The 20103-nt window shown below is 49.9% G+C and overlaps 1 protein-coding gene across 1 annotated transcript; it reads left to right on the plus strand.

Moving 5' to 3' along the window:
- The first annotated feature begins 53 nt into the window (after window positions 1-53).
- TOMM34 (translocase of outer mitochondrial membrane 34) lies at window positions 54-19483 on the plus strand. Its single transcript, XM_045444475.1, has 7 exons — window positions 54-310; window positions 6072-6171; window positions 7328-7480; window positions 10279-10448; window positions 13334-13481; window positions 18123-18249; window positions 18438-19483. The coding sequence occupies exons 1-7, from the start codon at window positions 184-186 to the stop codon at window positions 18540-18542; spliced, it is 930 nt and encodes a 309-aa protein (XP_045300431.1). The 5' UTR covers window positions 54-183; the 3' UTR covers window positions 18543-19483.
- The last annotated feature ends 620 nt before the right edge of the window (window positions 19484-20103 follow it).

Here is a 20103-nt window from a genome sequence, read left to right on the forward strand (position 1 = left end):
GAGCATGCGCAGAGGGCTTCTGGCGCGCGGCGCCCCGGCCCCGCCCCGTCCGTCCCGCCCCCTCACGGGCTGGTTGGCCGCGGGATCTGAGTCCTCGCCAGCGGGTGCTCCCGCTGGCTCGCAGTTGCGCACGCCTCAGCGCGGTAACTGACGCGCCCCCCGTTTCGCCGGCCCGGCCCCGGGATGGCCCCCAAGCTCTCAGACTCCGTGGAGGGGCTCCGCGCAGCCGGCAACCAGAGCTTCCGCAACGGCCAGTTCGCCGAGGCCGCGGCGCTGTACAGCCGCGCGCTGCGAGCGCTGGAGGCGCAAGGTACGACCCTGGCCCCCGTTTCTCCGCCAGGCCTGCCTCCCCCCCTCCGGTGTTTCCTCCCCCAACGGCCCCGCGGCCGCCCAGACCTCGCTTGGCCCCCGACCCCCCGGGGCCTGCGTTCTCAGCGGTCGTCTGGCTCACCAGGGCCACCCGGCACCCTTCCCGCCCGCTCCCTGCTTTGGCATCCTGCGAGAGACTTTCTTAGCTCTTTCTTCGCCCGCCCCCCACCCCCTTTTTTCCTAATGGTAATATGGTTTTGTTACTGGTTCTTTTTCACTTGCTGACATATTACAAACATATCTCCGTATTAATGGATGTTTGATCTCATGTTTTATTGCTGTAAAAAAAAAAAAACCCACAACCTTAAATTTATCTTCGTAACCATCTTTAAGCGCAGGTAAATTCACATTGTTGTGCAACAGATCACTAGAACTTTTTCATCTGCGACACTGAAACTCTACGCATTGAACACTGTCATCTTCCTTTCCTCCTCCTCAGCCCTTGGTTTCCACCTTTCTACTTCGTGTATCCTTGGTTTTGATTAGATACTTCAAATGAGTGAAGTCCTATGGTATTTGTCTTTTGGGACTGGCTTATTTTGCTTAGCAGAATGGCCTCGAGGACGTTGCAATCGGTGTTGCAGCATGTGACAGAATTTCTTACTAACTTTTTAAGGCCATATAATTTCCATTGTGTGGATATTTCACATTTTCTTTATCCAGATGTAAACAAGGCCTGTCTGATCGCGATTAGGACTGCAAAGAAGACAAATACAGTGATGTGATAAGGCAGGAGACTGGGGAGCTCCTTTAGAGTGGAAGGTCAAGGACAGCTTTGAAGCAGTGACATTTGAAGTGACGTCTGAATGATGAGAAGAAGCCAGGTGCACAAACTTTTGGGTGCTGCGTGTTCCAGGTGGAGGAACTGTTCATTCCAAGGGCCCAGATGAATAAGCACGGTGTGTTCCAGGCGCCACAGCGTATATAGTGAGCTGTGGAAGGACAGGAAGTGTTGAGGGCAGTTTGAGCGGCAGAGACTTACTGGCCTTATTTTACACAATAGGCTGTGGTAAGGAGTTTGGATTGTATTCCCTGATGGGAGGCTACTGGGAAGTTTTGCTTTAAATAGAGGTGTAGCATGGGCACCTGGGTGGCTCAGTCGGTTAAGCGTCCGACTTCGGCTCAGGTCATGATCTCGCGGTTCATGAGTTCGAGCCTCACATCGGGCCCTGTGCTGACAGCTCAGAGCCTGGAGCCTGCTTTGGAGTCTGTGTCTCCCTCTCTCTCTGCCCCTTCCCTGCTCGTTCTCTGTCTCTTTTTCTCTCTCAAAAATAAAAATTTAAAAATAACTTTTAATAGAGGTATAGCATGTCCTTGTCCATTCTCCCGACCTCCAGCTCATGGGTGAGACACTTTGGAGGAGTGATGAACCTCATTCTACCAACCACAGCCCATTGCCCCAAACCTCTTCTCCAAAAGTGTCTTACCCGTGAGCCCTCATTCTCCGTAGGACCAATTTCCCTATGTTTTCCTCCTCTCCCTTTCTTGGCTGGCATTGGTTGAGTGCTTTACTATGTGCCAGACATTACAGACGTCAATTCTTTGATCTTCATACAAACCTGTGGATAAGATACTTTCTAGATGAGGAGTCCAGAAGAATTACACAATAAAGACACAATAAAGACAGAGGCAGGATTTGAATATGGGTCTGATTCGCAAGTCCAAGTTTTGAGTCACTTTACTAGACTTCTCCCCAAATCTTCTCCAAATTCCAGTCTTTCTTGTTTGAACTTTTGCAGTTTGAAGCCACTCGTTTGCCCACCTCTTATTCTTCTAGAACACTCCTTTTTAGGCCCACCTTCTCATCTCAGCATCACTTGATGAAGTCACGGATGAATCTGCGAGACTGCTATTTCTGCCTTTTTCTTTCATCCTACTCCATCCGGCCTGGAAAAAAGCTGGTGCTTTTGTGTGGATTTATTCTGGATCCTTAGAAGGGCCTAGTGTCTGGATTTAGTAGGGGACCAGCGTTTGGTTCTAATCTTGCTGTTGATGGTCCAGATAATTTCTGGGCAAATCCCTGGATTTCTGTGATCAGTTTTGCGGCTCTTGAAAGGACAGCAGGGAGTAACCTAACAAAATGAACCCTTCCAGCAGGTCTGTGAAGTGCTATCTTCATGTGATAGTCACGTGGGCACATTCGATCAACGGGATTGAGTGGCGGGATTCTAGGTCCCAGTGCCCTTGCCACTGCCCCACTGCTGTTTGTGTGCACTCCAGTGACTTGACGTGCACTACAAGTTGTGAGTAATTGTACTCTTCCCTTAAAGGCCAGGATATAGTTTACTTTTTTCTGTACTCTGCTGTCTCACTCAGGGCCTGGCAAAATAAGGGGGGAAAAGTTATTATTTTATCAGGTTTGTCACCGTTGATGTTGAATGAAAGTTGTCATGCCTCAACATGGTAACATACTTAATGGAAAAAAAGCAAATTGCTGAAGGATAGACAATAGCGTGCCACTTGGGAAAAGCTTAGGAATGCAGCTGTAATGGCAGCAGGCACACAGGCATGCAGGAGGATGTCACATCCCAACCTCAGGACTGTGCTGAGCGCTGGGCGTCTGAGGAGGGAGCAAGAGAGAAGGATGAGGTTGAGTGGAGCTTTGGCCGTATCAAAAACTTAAAAGGCTGTGGCACAAAAACAGACACATAGACCAATGGAATAGAATAGAAACCTCAGAACTAGACCCACAAACGTATGGCCAACTCATCTTTGACAAAGCAGGAAAGAACATCCAATGGAAAAAAGACAGTCTCTTTTTTTTTTTTTTTTTTTTAATTTTTTTTTTTCAACGTTTATTTATTTTTGGGACAGAGAGAGACAGAGCATGAACGGGGGAGGGGCAGAGAGAGAGGGAGACACAGAATCGGAAACAGGTTCCAGGCTCCGAGCCATCAGCCCAGAGCCCGACGCGGGGCTCAAACTCACAGACCGCGAGATCGTGACCTGGCTGAAGTCGGGCGCTTAACCGACTGCGCCACCCAGGCGCCCCGACAGTCTCTTTAACAAATGGTGCTGGGAGAACTGGACAGCAACATGCAGAAGGTTGAAACTAGACCACTTTCTCACACCATTCACAAAAATAAACTCAAAATGGATAAAGGACCTGAATGTGAGACAGGAAACCATCAAAACCCTAGAGGAGAAAGCAGGAAAAGACCTCTCTGACCTCAGCCGTAGCAATCTCTTGCTCGACACATCCCCAAAGGCAAGGGAATTAAAAGAAAAAATGAATTACTGGGACCTTATGAAGATAAAAAGCTTCTGCACAGCAAAGGAAACAACCAACAAAACTAAAAGGCAACCAACGGAATGGGAAAAGATATTTGCAAATGACATACCGGACAAAGGGCTAGTATCCAAAATCTATAAAGAGCTCACCAAACTCCATACCCGAAAAACAAATAACCCAGTGAAGAAATGGGCAGAAAACATGAATAGACACTTCGCTAAAGAAGACATCCGGATGGCCAACAGGCACATGAAAAGATGCTCAACGTCGCTCCTTATCAGGGAAATACAAATCAAAACCACACTCAGATATCACCTCACGCCAGTCAGAGTGGCCAAAATGAACAAATCAGGAGACTATAGATGCTGGAGAGGATGTGGAGAAACGGGAACCCTCTTGCACTGTTGGTGGGAATGCAAATTGGTGCGGCCACTCTGGAAAACAGTGTGGAGGTTCCTCAGAAAATTAAAAATAGACCTACTCTATGACCCAGCAATAGCACTGCTAGAAATTTACCCAAGGGATACAGGAGTACTGATGCATAGGGGCACTTGTACCCCAATGTTTATAGCAGCACTCTCAACAATAGCCAAATTATGGAAAGAGCCTAAATGTCCATCAACTGATGAATGGATAAAGAAATTGTGGTTTACATACACAATGGAGTACTACATGGCAATGAGAAAGAATGAAATATGGCCCTTTGTAGCAACGTGGATGGAACTAGAGAGTGTGATGCTAAGTGAAATAAGCCATACAGAGAAAGACAGATACCATATGTTTTCACTCTTATGTGGATCCTGAGAAACTTAACAGAAACCCATGGAGGAGGGGAAGGAAAAAAAAAAAAAAAAAAAAAAAAGAAAAGAGGTTAGAGTGGGAGAGAGCCAAAGCATAAGAGACTCTTAAAAACTGAGAACAAACTGAGGGTTGATGGGGGGTGGGAGGGAGGGGAGGGTGGGTGATGGGTATTGAGAGGGCACCTTTTGGGATGAGCACTGAGTGTTGTATGGAAACCAATTTGACAATAAATTTCATATATTGAAAAAAAAAATTCAAAAGGCTGGAAACAAATATAACATGTGCTAAGTCCAGTGGTGGATGTCAAGTACCCATTAACACTGTTTTCTTCTAGCTATTTCATAATTTTCAAAAGAGAGTTTGTTTCTAATTCTTTTGTGTATATACCCAGGATGGAATTACTGGGTCAGCACTTGGTAGTTTTCAGGGTTTTTCGTGTGTTTTCCATTATGGTCTATGCTAGTGGGTATAAAGTAGTTGAAAAATTATTTTAAAAATGAAAGTTGGGGCGCCTGGGTGGCTCAGTCGGTTAAGCGTCCGACTTTGGCACAGGGCATGATCTCACGGATTGTGAGTTCAAGCCTCGAGTCAGGCTTTGTGCTGACAGCATGGAGCCTGGAGCCTGCTTCAGATTCTGTGTCTGTCTCTCTCTCCTTCTCTCTCTCTCTTCCTCTCTCTCTGCCCCTCCCCCGCTCCTGTTCTCTGTGTGTGTGTGTGTGTGTGTGTGTCTCAAAAATAAACATTTAAAAAAATGAAAGTCATTGTGGCCACACAATAAAAGACATAGGCTGGGGCGCCTGGGTGGCGCAGTCGGTTAAGCGTCCGACTTCAGCCAGGTCACGATCTCGCGGTCCGTGAGTTCGAGCCCCGCGTCAGGCTCTGGGCTGATGGCTCAGAGCCTGGAGCCTGTTTCCGATTCTGTGTCTCCCTCTCTCTCTGCCCCTCCCCCGTTCATGCTCTGTCTCTCTCTGTCCCAAAAATAAATAAACGTTGAAAAAAAATAAATAAATAAAAGACATAGGCTTCTGAGATTCCTGAGGATAAGGACTGCCTTTAGAGAAGTGCCTGATAATTCTCCCTCTGGGCTTCTTGATCAGGCTTGTTGGTAGCTCGAATCCTTCCTTTGATTAAGTTCTGCTTAATCCTGCCACACCCAGAGGACTTTTCCCTGGCAAAGTCCTGTCTGATTTGACCAGGTGGAATTACTCTTGTCTTTTATGTCCCCACAACCCTTGTTTAGTCTATGTATCACATTTTCCTTTTCTTTTTTAGGAACGCTTTTATTGGGTTTACATGATTTTTGTAATAAAATCCTCACACACACACGTGTAGTTACAGCATGGACTTCTCTGAGCAGAAGCCAGCTATTTCGTGTCTTGTCTCTTGGCTGGTCCCAAGTTCAGTGCTGGAGAAGAGGTTTGGGGCAACGGGCTGTGGTTGGTAGAATGAGGCTCACCCTCCCTGTGAGTGGCAGGAAGCCTCCCGTTCTGGCTCCACGTGAGAATGACAAACCCGGCAGCCCATCAGACCAACAAGCCTGATCAGGACTCACCCGGCAGCCCATCAGACCAACAAGCCTGATCAGGACTCATATGAAATACATCCCAGAGCCCCAGGGCATCCATTTCCCACCCTGTTAATCTCCTGTTGTCTGCTTCCCCCTGGGCAGGTTCTTCGAACCCTGGAGAAGAAAGTATTCTCTACTCTAACCGTGCAGTGTGCCACTTAAAGGATGGCAACTGCAAGGACTGCATCAAGGATTGCACTTTGTAAGTGGGCAGGGGTGACCTTGGGAGCCTGGGGGTCTCAGGAGAGGAGGCTGGGTTTATCTGGCCTGTGTTACTGTTTGGACCATTCCTTCCAGTTACAGCCATGCCAGATAATTCAGAAGCAACCGCTGGGTCACTGAGGATAGGAGGCTCTACTTGGGTTCTCGTGGCCCCTCGTGGCCCCTGACTTGTGTCTTTGGAGTCTGCCGAAAAAGGAGTAGGGTGGGAAGTTAGAGGTGGGCCCTAAAGGCCTTTGAGGTTTGGGACCTGAGGGTGAGATTGAGCTGCAGACTGGTGACTGGCTTGCCCAGGATTTTTCTGCGGTGGATGTGTGTTGGAGCAAGGGAGGGAAAGAAAGAGGGATAGAGGTTAGTGAATGGTCTCAAAAGAAACTAAGAGGTATTCATCGGTGACCAGGGGTAAAGGATGTTAAACATTAAACAGTTTTTCATACTTCTTTCTTCTCCGAGCTAGTCTGACCCTGCCTTCTTTCCTCCTCACTGAACTAGCACATGGGATTTCATGTTCTCAGATCCTGTGTCCTGTGGTATTGCCTTAGATTCAAGCCCTGGTGATAGGTGGGAGAGGAGGAGAGGTGAGCAGGCTCATGGAGCCTGTGCTAAGGTCATTTGTACCAGGCCCGTGCTAGGTTTCCTTCTGGGAGTGCTCATGACCACTCTGTGGGGTAAGTTTACCACCCTGCCCAGGCTAGCACTGGGTTGCAGGGGACCGAGACGGTAAAGTGACCTGCCTGGGGTCACGTGGTTGGTGGCAGAGGTAGAATTCCAACACCGCTCCCCATCTGACTCCAGAGCCTGTTTTCCCACCAGGTCAGCCTCTGTAGAAACACGTCGAAGAATGAGAACTACAAGGCACTTGTGCTTGACTTGGGGTGGGGTTGCAGGGTGGATTGCAACCATGAAAACTGATGGACGGGCACACAGATTTCACAGTACGAGTGGCCTTCTGTCCATCAGCCCTTTTCCACCTCAGTCCAAGTTCGAAAGTCCCTCCTCTAAGGTTTGACATTTTAGCAGTGTCTCTACCAGATGTGACCTCCTGTATACTGAATGCTGCACATGACCCTGCCTGGAAGGAGCTGCAGGGGAGCCCTGGTGACTCAGCAGCCAGGTGACATTTGTGCCTCCTGCCCTAGAGCACTGGCCCTGGTTCCCTTCAGCCTGAAGCCCCTGCTGCGGCGAGCGTCCGCCTACGAGGCTCTGGAGAAGTACCCCCTGGCCTATGTCGACTACAAGACCGCACTGCAGATTGATGACCGCGTGACGTCGGCCTTGGAAGGCATCAACAGGTGAGCCTGAGCCGCCCGCAGTCTCTCTGGGACTCCCTGTCCTCCAGATGCACTTGGGGCCACTGCTTTGGGCATCTCCTGGGGGTCCCTTTGGGCTAGGCTTGGAAACTCCTAATGAGCACGTGGGGAAAGCGCAGAAGGAGAGTCAGCTGTCGTGTTTAGCAGGTGTGTTCGGGGTCAGACTTAGAGGACTGGTGGATTGATTCCCTAGCTGCTCCGAGTCATTCACGCTGTAACCACTTACTGAGCTCTGTTGGAAGGATTGTGCCAGGTTCGGTGGGCAAGACCGCAGTAACAACCAGGTACAGATCCCACTTGCTCCGCAGACCTACCTAGAGCAGGGAAAGTAAGACAGGGCCACAGGCAGCCGCAGCACAAGGCGGCGAGTGGTGTTCGCGGGGATGGTTCTGTATGTTGTACTGTGACCCCTTCAGGTGGTCCGTCGGGCAGCACTGCTTTCTGGGCTTCTGAGTGGTTGTACCGCACGGATACCCTCATTTGTGTGCCTGAGCATGTTTCCCCTCTTTGCACGGGCTGCTAGAAAGCCGAACATGACACCGTAGCAAACCCTTCACAGGACTTCATGGTATGTATTTAGTGCGTCATTTTTAGCTTCACTCGTTTTCTCTCTGCCTCCTTTTAGTTTCTGTCCTTCAACAGAATCTGCCACTCGTGTGCCCGTCTTTGCCCTAGGGCCTGGGCTGATGCCTGACACATAGCTCTTGGCTGCCATAATGGAGCCCCCAGTCTCATGGGGAACCCCAGTAGTAGCCAAGTGCACCCGTGTATGTCGAGTGCTGTGGTAGGCGGCGGCCCAGGGGGCTGTAGGGGCAGAAAGGGGCACCTGACCAGCCAGGGGGAGGGAGGAGACTGGTCAGGACTTTCCAGAGGAGGCGAGCCGTGGCTGAGAAATGAATAGAAATCCGGGATCGGGGCAGCCACAAGGCCGCCTGCGCAGGGTGAGCGAGGATGATGGATTCCAGGAATTGCGAGAAGTCCCATTTTGCTTGGCGCTGCTGGTGAGGAGCTCAGCTCGGGCGGGTGAGGTGAGACCAGATCACACGGGGCCTGGCACTCAGGGGCCTGGACCTAATCCAGGCATGGTGAGGCTTTGTGAAAGGGGCTTTAGCAGGGGGACAGCGGGAGCAGATTTGAGAGAAAAGCTGACTAGCTTCCGTGCTGAGGGATGACACGAAGGAGAGCAGGGTAGGAAGGGCCCAGCAGTAACTCAGAAGAGACGGTAGGGATAGTGGAAGGAGGACAGTGGGACCAGTTCTGGGGACATTTGGGTAGTAGTTCAGTGACATTTGGTGTTAGGAGGGTGGTGGGAGGGAAGAATAGAAGAGACATCCCGGAGGCTGACAGGTTGCATTGGAGGGGACCCGGGACGGGAGATGTAAGGACAGTGGTTGGGTAGTTCCATGGGTTTGGGGGCAAAGGAGAAGAATACAGGGCAGACATTTGGATTCAGAGGTCATCGGCGTCGAGGTGGATTGAGGTTGTGGGAGAGAAGAAGACCCCCACGGCAAGTGAGCTGGGGGTCGAGGATGGAGCTTTGAAAATCGCAACATTTGAGGGACTTCCAGGAGAACAGCAGCTGGAGGGTAGGAGGGAACTTGGAGCATTTCGGGAGAAAGTGTTTCCCGAAGGACGAAGACATCCTTCCTGTCAGGTGTTGCAGGGAGCTTACACGGACTTCTGGGTTTAAGAATGAAGTCACTGGTGGATGTGACAGCAGTTCAAGAGGTCTGGCTGAGGAGAGGCAGAGGAGTCCAGCTGTGCAGTCAGAGTGGGGCCTCCAGGCGGCCCTCCAGGCACGGAGAAAGGTTGAAGCCGTAGAAGAGGTGCTGGCCGTGGTTGCTGCTAGAGGCAGGGAGAGGGGAGACCCGGAGCTTTGGTGGAGAGGTTGGCCTCGTCACTTCTTCATTTGTGACGGGAGAGAAATGGGAAGGGTCAGGTGACCTTGCAGGTGGGTTTGCATTTTCAGGATGGGGACGTTTGCCCCGAAGAAGGAGGAGGGTGAGGGAGCCGGACCGAGGAGGGTGGAGGTTTGAAACAGCTGTGCCAATCAGAGTCCAAGGACATGAGTTTGCAGTGATGCCGGCCTGTGACGCTTTCATTCTAGTCACACTGCCTCTAGGAGGCAGTCGTTGGAGCCGAGAAAGCACACAGTTGGCTCTGTTCGCTGGTTGAGCACATACAAGATGGACGAGGTCCCCGAGCAGCATTTGAAGCAAGTTATAACGCTAGGCCAGAAGGGGGAGATGGGGAACGGGAGGTGGAAGAGATTGTTCTGGGTAGAGGGAAGAGCGTGTGCAAAGCCTGGAACATAGGGATCAAGAGGGAACGTGGCACACGGTAAAAGCGGAGAGGCGGGAAGGGACCAGGTGTCAGGCCCCGTCAGCCCAGGGAAACGGGAAACACTGAAGGGTTTTAAAATGAGAGAATGACAGAAGATTTGCACTTTTTAAAAATCCAATGTCAGGTGCTTGCGTGGCCTTGTCATAGATCCATTAGGAAGATATAAAACATTTCCTTTCTTGGGGCATGTGTGGTCCTCTGGGGATAAGGTGGAGTACGCTTCACGAGCAGCGGTCACCACTTTGAAGTTAATGTAGATGAGTAATGTCATGGCAGCAGGGGGTACTGTCGTGTGCAGACTTCTGTCCCTTTCCCGCTGTGTGTTAGAAGGCCAGGAAGAGATGGTGGCTCTCGTACACCCGCTTTGGATTTATGAGAGGAGGAATATCTTCCGGACCCAGCCGGAAACCTCCCTGTAATTCTGTCTGCCTTTCCAGGATGAGCAGAGCTCTCATGGACTCACTTGGGCCCGAGTGGCGCCTGAAGCTGCCCTTGACCCCCTTGGTGCCCGTTTCGGCTCAGAAGAGGTGGGAGTCCTTGCCTTCCGAATGCCGCAGAGAAAGAGCTAAAAGCAAATTCAGAGAAACCACAACGGCAAAGAGCAGAGGTAAGTTGTGACTTGCTGCCCGGAGTGGCATAGTCTCCCCGTAGCCACTTTCTCTAGAGTAATCCTATAAAAATTGGCCTTGGTTAAGCTGCGCTATAAAAAATATCTGAAAGAAAAAATACAAAGTCCTAACCTCTTAGAGACTGAGGTGATGAGAAAGCCCACCCACCGCTGTACGGGTGAAGCGATAGAAGACGCCTGGAACTCCCAGCCTGGTGCGTCGGTGTACGTACGGCATTGGTTCCTCTGGCGGCGCTGGGGATGGATCGTCCAGGGTGTTTTGGTAGCAAGAGCAGAAGACTCAACGTGGTGAAAACAACAAAGAGAACGTACTGGCTCATGAAACTGAGAAGTTCAGAGTTCAGGTTCAGGCAGGGTTTGCTCCAGCCGCTCACAGCGTTCTCAGACTCTGAGTCCATTCCTCCGTGCTCTCTTCAGCTCTCTCCTCTAGTGTGTTGGCTTTGTCTTGGGGCAGTCTTCCCTCCTAGTAGTGAAGCGGCTGTAGCAGTTCCTGGCCTCATGTCCATATGCCGTGCCTCGTGGCTCAGAGGAGGAGAAGAAGGTTGGTTTCTTCTTCCAATAGCCCCCTAAGAAGGAGAGAGTGTCTTTCCTTTAAATCCCTAGGTCACATGTTTTCTCAATGATTCCGGCCCATTTGGTCACAGGCTATTGTCTGAATTAGTCACTGTGACCAGGGGCTGAGATTTTGTGATGAGCTCCACCATAAGCCATCTGTCCCACCTTCTTAACTAGAAGGTGATGCTTCCCCAAGAACGAACACACACCCACACGCGTGCAAGGAGTCCCTGGAGGATGAATAAGAGAAGGGAGATGAAAGTCAGGTAACCCAAAGACGGGAGACTGAGTAAGAGGCCATTTTTGAGGCACAGACAGGCTCACCAGTGCTCCAGGGGCCTCAGGTGGGCCCAGCAAGCTAGGTGGTGAGGGGAGGAGGTGTAGCAGGTGTGCGGGCTGGAGCCCAGCCATGGGTGTCAGGGGAGGGCAGAGTTAACTCCCCTTCCCAGGAGGGAACCTATCTGACCATGGGTAGCACTCACTCTGGTTTGTGGAAACCTGCTAAGTGTCCCCCGTTCTTCTCCGGAATGAAAATGTGGGGTGCTGATGAACTAGATGGCTTCAGAGCACCTACCATTAATTTCCTTCTTTCAGAGCCACTGAGCCATATGTTTTGCAGGTGCTGTGCTAGGCAGTGTGACATAGAGAAGGCAGGCGGTCTCGGCCCTCAGGCAGCTCTCAGTCTGATGAGACTGGGACACATAAACAGCATTTTAAAATACAGGAGGAAAGGGGTGCCTGGCTGGCTCAGTCTGTGGAGCACATGACTCTTGATCTCAGGGTTGTAGGTTCAAGCCCCACATTGGCGGTAGAGCCTACTTAAAAAAAAGAAAATACAGGAGGAAGAATAAGTGCTTTAGAGTCTTTAGTATCTGGGGAGTTCAAAACGTGAACTAACGTGTGCACTGAGGGGTTTGGGGAATGGCTCCTGGGGGAGGTGCCAGAGAACGTGAGAGAACGCAGCCTGTGGGCATCGCAGGTGAACAGTGGGAATCCACGTGCCTGCAGCATGCTGTGTCGCAGAGCCGAGGTCAGGCTGAAGACGTGTGTACGCGGCAGCCCGTTGGCTCTGCTTCTAAAGAACCTCATGCATGTGCGCAGAGGAGACGTGTACAAGAATGTTTGCAGCAGCAAAAAACACAACTGGAAAACAACCGAAATCTGTAAATAGAACAGATAAATCAGTTGTACCACAGCGGTGAGAGTGAATGAACTCCAGGCATCGACATCAACACAGGTGAATCTCAGGATCACGTTGGTGAGGGGAGGAGACAAAACCAGATCAAAGAAGCATAGTTAGAATCGTTTATTCTTTTATACGAAGTTTAAAAACAAAATAAACAGCAAATGGTTTATAGAAACTGTTGTATATAGTTAAGCTACCAAGAAAAAAGCGGGGGAAGGGAGCACAGGATTGGCGATAATGGTTTCCTCCAGGAGTGGATTGATTTGGGGAGGGGGCCCCACAGGGCTTTAAAGGTCCTAGTGAGTGTTCTGTTTCTTAAGGTGAGGGATAAGTTCAAGGGTGTTAGTTCAGTTCCTAAAACCTTACCCGTGCCATACATATCCAGTATTTTATGAAGATAGTTTTTAAAAATTACAAAAACAGGTGAAATGGGAGTGAGGTCTGGAACGACGATGTGGGGCTGCTCAGTGAAGGGCTGGAAAGCCAAGTGAGCAGCTTGCATTTCACCTTGTCTGCCTGTCAGGGCGGGGGTGGGGAAGCTGCACGCACTTCATGAGGGAGGGTACGGGCCCGGGCCAAAGCCACCGTGAAGACTGGCGGGCTCTTCTGCCCTTTTCTGAAGCCTGGGAGCTATACCCTTTTTTCCTCCGATGCTTGCTTATTTAAATCTCATTTACTTACTCTCCTGCTTTAAGTTTATAGGATGTTCTGCATGCTCAGATTTCGTCCTAAACTAGCCACGTGTGGGGCAGGTAGTGCCCTGGTGGATGGAGAGACTAAGGTCCAGAAGACTTGAGCCCCACGAGATCCCCAGCTCCTAAGTGGCAGCACCCAGACTAGAACCCGAGTTCTGTCTATTCTTATGTGCATGTCTAAGTATGTTTGTATGGGAGTCCCCAACCTCCTATGACTGAAAAATTGTTTAATTTCCCAGAAGCCACATGGGGGACTCCTTCATCAGGGAGGCTGCTTTAGGGCAGCGTAGGGATCTTGGCGGGGGGGGGGGGGGGTGACAGTGGGGGAGGGTGGCAGATGACTTGGAAGAGACGGGGCCGGCGAGGCCTCGTGGGTTTCGCTTGGGCACCCGCTCCATGGCTTTTTCCCCTTCTGAATTTGTATCTAGTGCCTTCTGCTGGGGATGTGGAGAGAGCCAGAGTTCTGAAGGAAGAAGGCAATGAGCTTGTAAAGAAGGGAAACCATAAGAAAGCTATTGAGAAGTACAGTGAAAGCCTCTCATTTAGTGACGTGGAGTCTGCCACATACAGCAACAGGTATCTTCCATGTAGCTGCTCGCCCGGGGGATTTTAGGACATTGGATACTGTTCCAGAGTTTTCTCTTGGACTGGGGTGGGCTCTTCATTCCTAGCGTTTTGGTCAGCATGTTGTAGCTCCAAACCTACCTTCACACGGGTTTTGGTCACCGTGAGGCAGGTGTTGCCTGTGGCATCTGTTACCTTAGAGGAATAGAAAGAGCGGTGCCAGTGTGGAGCCTGGGCTTTGTTGGGCCTTCTCCCCCTCAGATTTTCCTGAACCACCCAAATAAGCACACTCCGAAAGTAAAAGCCTCGATACATGTCTCTCCGCCTTCCCCCTTCCCCCTAGCCCCACGGCTTCTCTAAGCCCCTCCGGTTAGAAGTGTTGGCACTGTCCCAGCCCTAGGGCACGACCCAGGCCGTGGACTAATGGTCACCTGGCCCAGGAGCAAGAGAGAAGGTCTTGCCTGAAGGGTTTGACCTGTGGGTGGCGCTGTTGAGCGCTCTGCACCATGAACTGCTGTCTGTGGCTGGTGCTTCTTTCCACCCACAGTGAGGACACCATCCCTTTTATTGTGTGGGAGTCACTGCTTTGCAGCACACTCCCGACGTATTGGTAGGTGGTCTTCCCCTGTAAAGTCAAGAAATCGGAGGCTCAGAGCAGAAAGGGCTTTACCTCAGCTCACCCAGCCATTAAATGGTGGAGACAGAATTGGAACCTGGCTCCGGTGAGATCTTTCTATTAGTTTTACTGTCAGAAGTTGGAATATTCAGCAAGGGACCATATCTGATCCAATCACTTGTCATAAAAGATTTACGATAAAATGTAGTGAATCTGTTTCTCCTCTCCTGCTCACATACGCATGTTACTCTTGTTCAGAAACCTTGGATCGGGGTACCTGGGTGGCTCAATCGGTTAAGCATCTGACTCTTGGTTTTGGCTCAGGTCATGATCTCACGGTTTGTAAGTTTGAGCCCCAAATTGGGCTCTGTGCTGACAGTGCAGAGCCTGCTTGAGAATCTTTTCTCTCTCTCTCTCTGCCCCTCCCCTGCTCACCTCTCTCCCTCTCTCAAAAATCAACATTTAAAAAAATAAACAAAAACCTTGGCTCTACTGTAGTGTCTCCATTCCCTATGCAAAATTCTTGGGATAAAAGGCATTCCAGGTTTGAGTCAGGTGACATGGTCCGTATACCGAATCACATAATGCTCGCACAGAGTCTGGGGCAGCTTGCTGAAACTCGCTGTTAACATTTCTGCCGTGAAACATAGCAGAATTCCACTTGTCACGGGGCGGTGTTAAAGAATGACCAAGTAGCCTCACGTCCGTGCAGGTCAGGTTTCGGTGTCAAATGAGGTGAAAAGAGAACTTACAAAAGAGTGGATTTGGGGCTTTGGCCCTGTGGTTTTACAGGCTGATTGGACCAGGGGTGCCTGGTGCCTCAGCCTGCCCGGCTCACCTGGAAGAAAGGGCTGCTGCCTGCTGTTGTGTGTTGACGCAGTGGCAGCTTGATTCCTCTATCTCTGGGCCTGCCTGACTCGCTGACCTCATCCTGCTAGAGACTCCTGCCAGCCTGTTTTCCTGGAGTTTTACCACTTTGGGGACAATGTTTTGTTTTGTTTAAATACAGTTTTCATGCAAATGTGTCCATGCCACACTGTTTCAATTATTACTGCTTTATAATATCTTGTAGGGCTAGTCTTTTCCTTATTCTTCTTACTCAGAGCATCACTGACTGTTTTCCCAGGTTCGTTCTGGCTAAACCTTAGGATCGTCTTGACAGACTCCAGAAAGTATCTTGGTGCGCTTTTGGTTATGGTTACATTGAATTTATAAACTTATAAATTTATTTATTTATTTTTTTAAATGTTTTTTTTTTTTTGAAGGAGAGAGAGACAGAGTGTGAGTGGGGGAGGGGTAGAGAGTGAGGGAGACACAGAATCCAAAGCAGGCTCCAGGCCCTGAGCTGTCAGCACAGAGCCTGATGTGGGGCTCGAACTCACAAACCGCGAGATCATGACCTGAGCCGAAGTCGGACGCTCAACCGACCAAGCCACCCAGGCGCCCATGAATTTATAAATTTAATTTAGAGGTGCCTGGGTGGCTCAGTTGGTTAAGCGTCTGACTCTTGATTTTGCCTCAGGCCATGATCTCCTGGTTCGTGTGTTCAAGCCCTGCCTTTGGCTCTGCACTGTTAGTGCAGAGCCTGCTTGGGATTCTCTCTCTCTCTCTCTCTCTCTCTCAAAAATAAACAAACTTAAAGAATTTTTAACTTAGAGGACTGTGGGACACCTGAGTGGCTCAGTTGGTTAAGTGTCCAACTCTTGATTTCAGCTCAGCCATGATCCAATGGTTGTGGGATCGAGCCTCGTGTCAGGCTCTGTGTTGACATCGTGAAGCCTGCATGGGATTCTCTCTCTCCCTGTCAGCCCCTCTCCCGCTCACGCTTTCTCTCTCAAATAAAAATTTAGAGGATTGATAACTTTATATTTTATATTGATGAATTTTCCATCCACTAAGACTGAAATTATACCTCATCCCAGATGCTTTTTTTTTTTTTTTGAGAGAGAGAGCGCATAAGTGAACAAGAAACAGAAGTGGGGCTCCCCCAAGTTAGGGCTTGAACTCATGAACCGTGAGATCATGACCTGAGCCAAAGTCAGACACTTAACTGACTGAGCCACCCAGCCACCCCCCAGATGCCATTTTAATGCTCTACCGTGCCCTTTCCTCTCTACTGGTCAGTCCCCAAACCTACCTGAATTAGAGGGGAGAGAACATAGGACTCCTTCAGTGGGAAGAATGACAAAGAATTTGTGCCTGCTTTTATTAACAACAAAAAATATTGTTTTAATGTTTATTTTTGAAGAGAGACAGCATGCGAGCTAGGAAGGGGCAGAGAGAGAGAGAGAGAGACACAGAATCTGAAGCAGGCTCCAGGCTCTGAGCGGTCAGCACAGAGCCCGACGTGGGGCTCGAACACGCAAACCATGAGAACTGAAGTCAGATGCTTAACTGACTGAGCCACCTGAGCACCCCTGTTGTGCTGGCTTTTAAATTGGTATGCTGGGGGGCAGGGGGGTCTGGCTCTCTATTTCATATGTTCAGGTTCCATTGCTGGGCACAGAGGTTACTTTAAAAAAATTGATACAAGGGGGAGCTTTTTCTAATTTATAAATCCATGCAGTCTCGTAAAAACATTAGAGTTTTTCTAATTCACGATAATGATTCTGAAGTTTGTCAGGAAAAAATGAGAATAGCAGCCTACGAGAATTTAGCATATGATAAAGTGTAGGGAAAAGACGGATTTTCCAATGAGTAGTGTTGGGTTGCCTGGATAGGAGTTAAAAATAAGCCTGAATCCCTACCTCACTCCTTATTAAAATAAATCCTAAGTGGACCACGGTTTCAAATGTAGAAAGTAAAAATTATGTTCTAGAAGAATGCATGGGTTAATTATTTTGCAGTGTGGAATGTATTATAGAGCTAGGGAATGGGCAGGTGGGACCACAGAGGTCATTAAAGGTAAATTTTATTTCATAAGGTTAAAAAGTCTTATGTAAAGACACAGAGCTTTGCCCATGTTTAAAGCAACTACGTTAAAATAGTGAGACGCTGTTTTCTTCCAATATTAATAAGTTAAAGGTTGAGACCCAGGATTAGTTCACTTACAGGAAAATAGGCTCTATCAATAACTGGTTGTACGAGAGCAGCTCTTTTGGAGAACATTTTGGCAGTAACAGTCAAGATTTTAAATGTGTGTATCTGTTGACCCACCTGTCCCTCGTGATAGGCGCTAAGCTTTATGCACAAGGATGCTCATGGCAGCACCTTGTGTTTACAAACTGGAAGAAATGAAAAAGATCTGTAGTTAAGGAATTGGTAAAATAAGTGATGGTTCATCCAACTAAGCAAATACTCTATTCTCACTGAAAATAGCAAATGAGTTCCAAGACACCTGTTTTTCATGACCGTCCTTGGGGAAAATAATTGAAAATGGATGAAGGTATACATACTTCTTTCCCCATAGGCGTAGAGCGTCTTGTTGTATGATGTATGCAACTGTTTTTTCCCATGATTGTGAAAATTTTCACAATATCAGTTGAAAGAACTGGACACCGGACACCCGCATACCTACCGTCGATTCCTCATGAACGTGTTGTCACATTTGCTTTATCGCTGTTTAGCTATCGATTGTTCTTAGTTTAGGCGCATTTCAGGGTGAGCTGGAGGCATCTTTACTTCTCACTGCTGACACGTCCGCATGCATATCCTCGGAGTCCAGTATTTGTTTAAGGTAGATGACTTTTTAATCCATCGACGGGGAGGTTTCAGGATCCTTTTCTTGATGTGAAAAGAGCACAGGACAGGAGCGTGAAGTAGACCAAGTGATGACTGGATGTGGTTAGGGGGTGGAGACCTGCACACCGGGCTCCCATCCGGGCTCTGCCTTACGCTGGCACTGGTGTGTGCACGGGGCCCCTGGCCCCTCCGGGCCGAGCCGGTGGTTTGCTTCGAGGGTGAGGAAGCTAAAAAGTATGCAGCACAGAGCAGGTGTTCGGCGAGTCCGAGTCCGAGGTCAGCCCTCAAACCTCCTTGTGGCTGGTGGGCGGCCTCCAAGCAGTGATTGAAACCTCCAAACGGTCTTTCCCCATCAGAGCGCTCTGCCATTTGGTTCTGAAGCAGTACAAGGAAGCAGTGAAGGATTGCACAGAAGCCCTCAGGCTGGATGGAAGGAATGTGAAGGCATTCTACAGACGAGCTCAAGCCTACAAGGCACTCAAGGTAAGAAGACCCTGACTGAAAGGGACCGTCTGAGACGTCCGTGCTGGTGGCAGTCCTCCCAGAGCAGGGCAAGGTGGTGCCATGTCCCTTCTCCTGGGGCCCCCACGTGGCTCAGGGCAGGCCTGCTGTCTCCACTTCACCTTGCCTCCATCAGGGCCTCATCCTCACCCCCTGCTCTCTTCTCTCAGGACTATAAATCCAGCTTTGAAGACATCAGTTGTCTCCTGCAACTTGAGCCCAGGAACGGCCCTGCCCAGAAGTTGCAGCAGGAAGTTAACCAGAGCTTAAACTAAACACCCAGAAGGGCAGCGGGAAACCTCTGCCTGAGCTCCCTTCTCTGTGCCTGCTCCTGGGACCTCGCCTGCCCCAGAGTGAGCTCTGCAGCAACTCAGAGGTGATGGCTTCCCACCTTGTAAGAGGCTTGGCTGGTTCAAATTAAGCCCAGTGTAGTAAAAAACCAAAAACAATGTTTTGCTGGAATGGTCCCCACTAGAGCCCCATCCTCCCCCCCCCGCCACCGCCCCCCCCCCGCCTCAGCTAGCAGGATGGCAGAAACAGGTCCTCCTCAGCAGAGCACTTGGCTCTGTCCCCGCCCCAAGCATACTACCAACCGCTGCCCTTGTAGCTTCTTCACCAGACCCATCTCACTGTGGTTCATCTGAGCAAACCGAGCTCCGGGGTGGGGGCGGGTGAGGGATAAACCAGAAGACCCTGGCACACCTACACCCAAAGCAGCCTGTTGAGCTGGTTCTCCAGGGCTGCCGTGCCCACCCCGTCCTTGGCAGAGTCCCCTGTGTTCTGAGCCCCAGTGCCTTTTGGCTGGGCCCTCCTCTGGTGGGGATGTGGAATCCTGACCCCGGGGTGGCTTTGCCTGTGGCTCTGTGCTGCTGCACCTGCACGGAGGTGCCTGAGGTGTTTGAAGAGTCCAGGGGTGAGGGCACTGCCAGAGGTGGGCCTTTCCAAGAGAGAAAGCCCTTCTCGAAGGCAGTGTTCTTCCAGTTTGGGCAGAGACTTCCTTTTGACCTCAACAGTGGCCCCCTCCAAGCTTCTTGGTTCTTTGTAATACGAACTTAATTTGAACTAAACTGACTGATGTCCAACTGTGTATTTGAGCTTTTGCATTAAACATCTTTCTTGTACAAGAAAGGTGTGCTGTGCTTATGTTTCTGCTTTTTCTGCTCTGTGCTTTGAATTTTGCAATAATAAAAGCCACTACCTGTTCAGCACTCATCCACTGACTGAACACACTTCCTGGAGTATCCGCATGGGCCAGGCTCTGTGTATAGTGCTGGTGAAATCATAGTCAATAGACATGGTCCCTGCTCTCAGAGGGCTGAGGCTCTAGTGGAACAGCAAGAAGGTAATCAGATAATCCCAGGAACAAACGGCAGCCAGATTGAGCGTTTTAGAGAAGCCGCCACACGATGCTTTCCCTGCCTCACTGGGGGGATTGGACCCTGTGGGGGGAAAGGGGTCCCTGAGGAAGTAGAGCTCAAATTGAGTTCTAATGTGGGAGTTTCACTGGTAAAGAAGGCGGAAAAACAATCCAAGCAGACAAAACAGACATTTGTCAAGGCCCTAGGTAGGAGGACAGGGTGAGGACCGGGACCAGAAAGTACCCTCGAGTTCACAAAACAGTGTGGATGAGGCTGGAGGGCGCTTTAGGATTTGTCCAGAACTAAGGGCTGCTACCCTTTCCTGGGCTGTATCCCAATTAAGTTGTTTTCCCCTTAAGCAGAAATTTGAGGACTCTAAAGACAGAGGGTTTTCTTGTCCCTTTGCTCCCTGTCACATAGCGTGTTGAGCACCACTCAGCTGTTAGCACACCAATTCTGACCTTTTGGAAGGATGAGT

Source organism: Leopardus geoffroyi, chromosome A3, assembly GCF_018350155.1.
Source record: "Leopardus geoffroyi isolate Oge1 chromosome A3, O.geoffroyi_Oge1_pat1.0, whole genome shotgun sequence".
Classification (NCBI taxonomy): domain Eukaryota; kingdom Metazoa; phylum Chordata; class Mammalia; order Carnivora; family Felidae; genus Leopardus; species Leopardus geoffroyi.

Bases quoted from the DNA above. Each gene is read 5' to 3' on its own strand.
- TOMM34 (XM_045444475.1), top strand. From the start codon at position 184: ATGGCCCCCAAGCTCTCAGACTCCGTGGAGGGGCTCCGCGCAGCCGGC. The intron at 6,172-7,327 runs GTAAGTGGGCAG...CTCCTGCCCTAG, and splicing joins TGCATCAAGGATTGCACTTT to AGCACTGGCCCTGGTTCCCT. The intron at 10,449-13,333 runs GTAAGTTGTGAC...ATTTGTATCTAG, and splicing joins CACAACGGCAAAGAGCAGAG to TGCCTTCTGCTGGGGATGTG.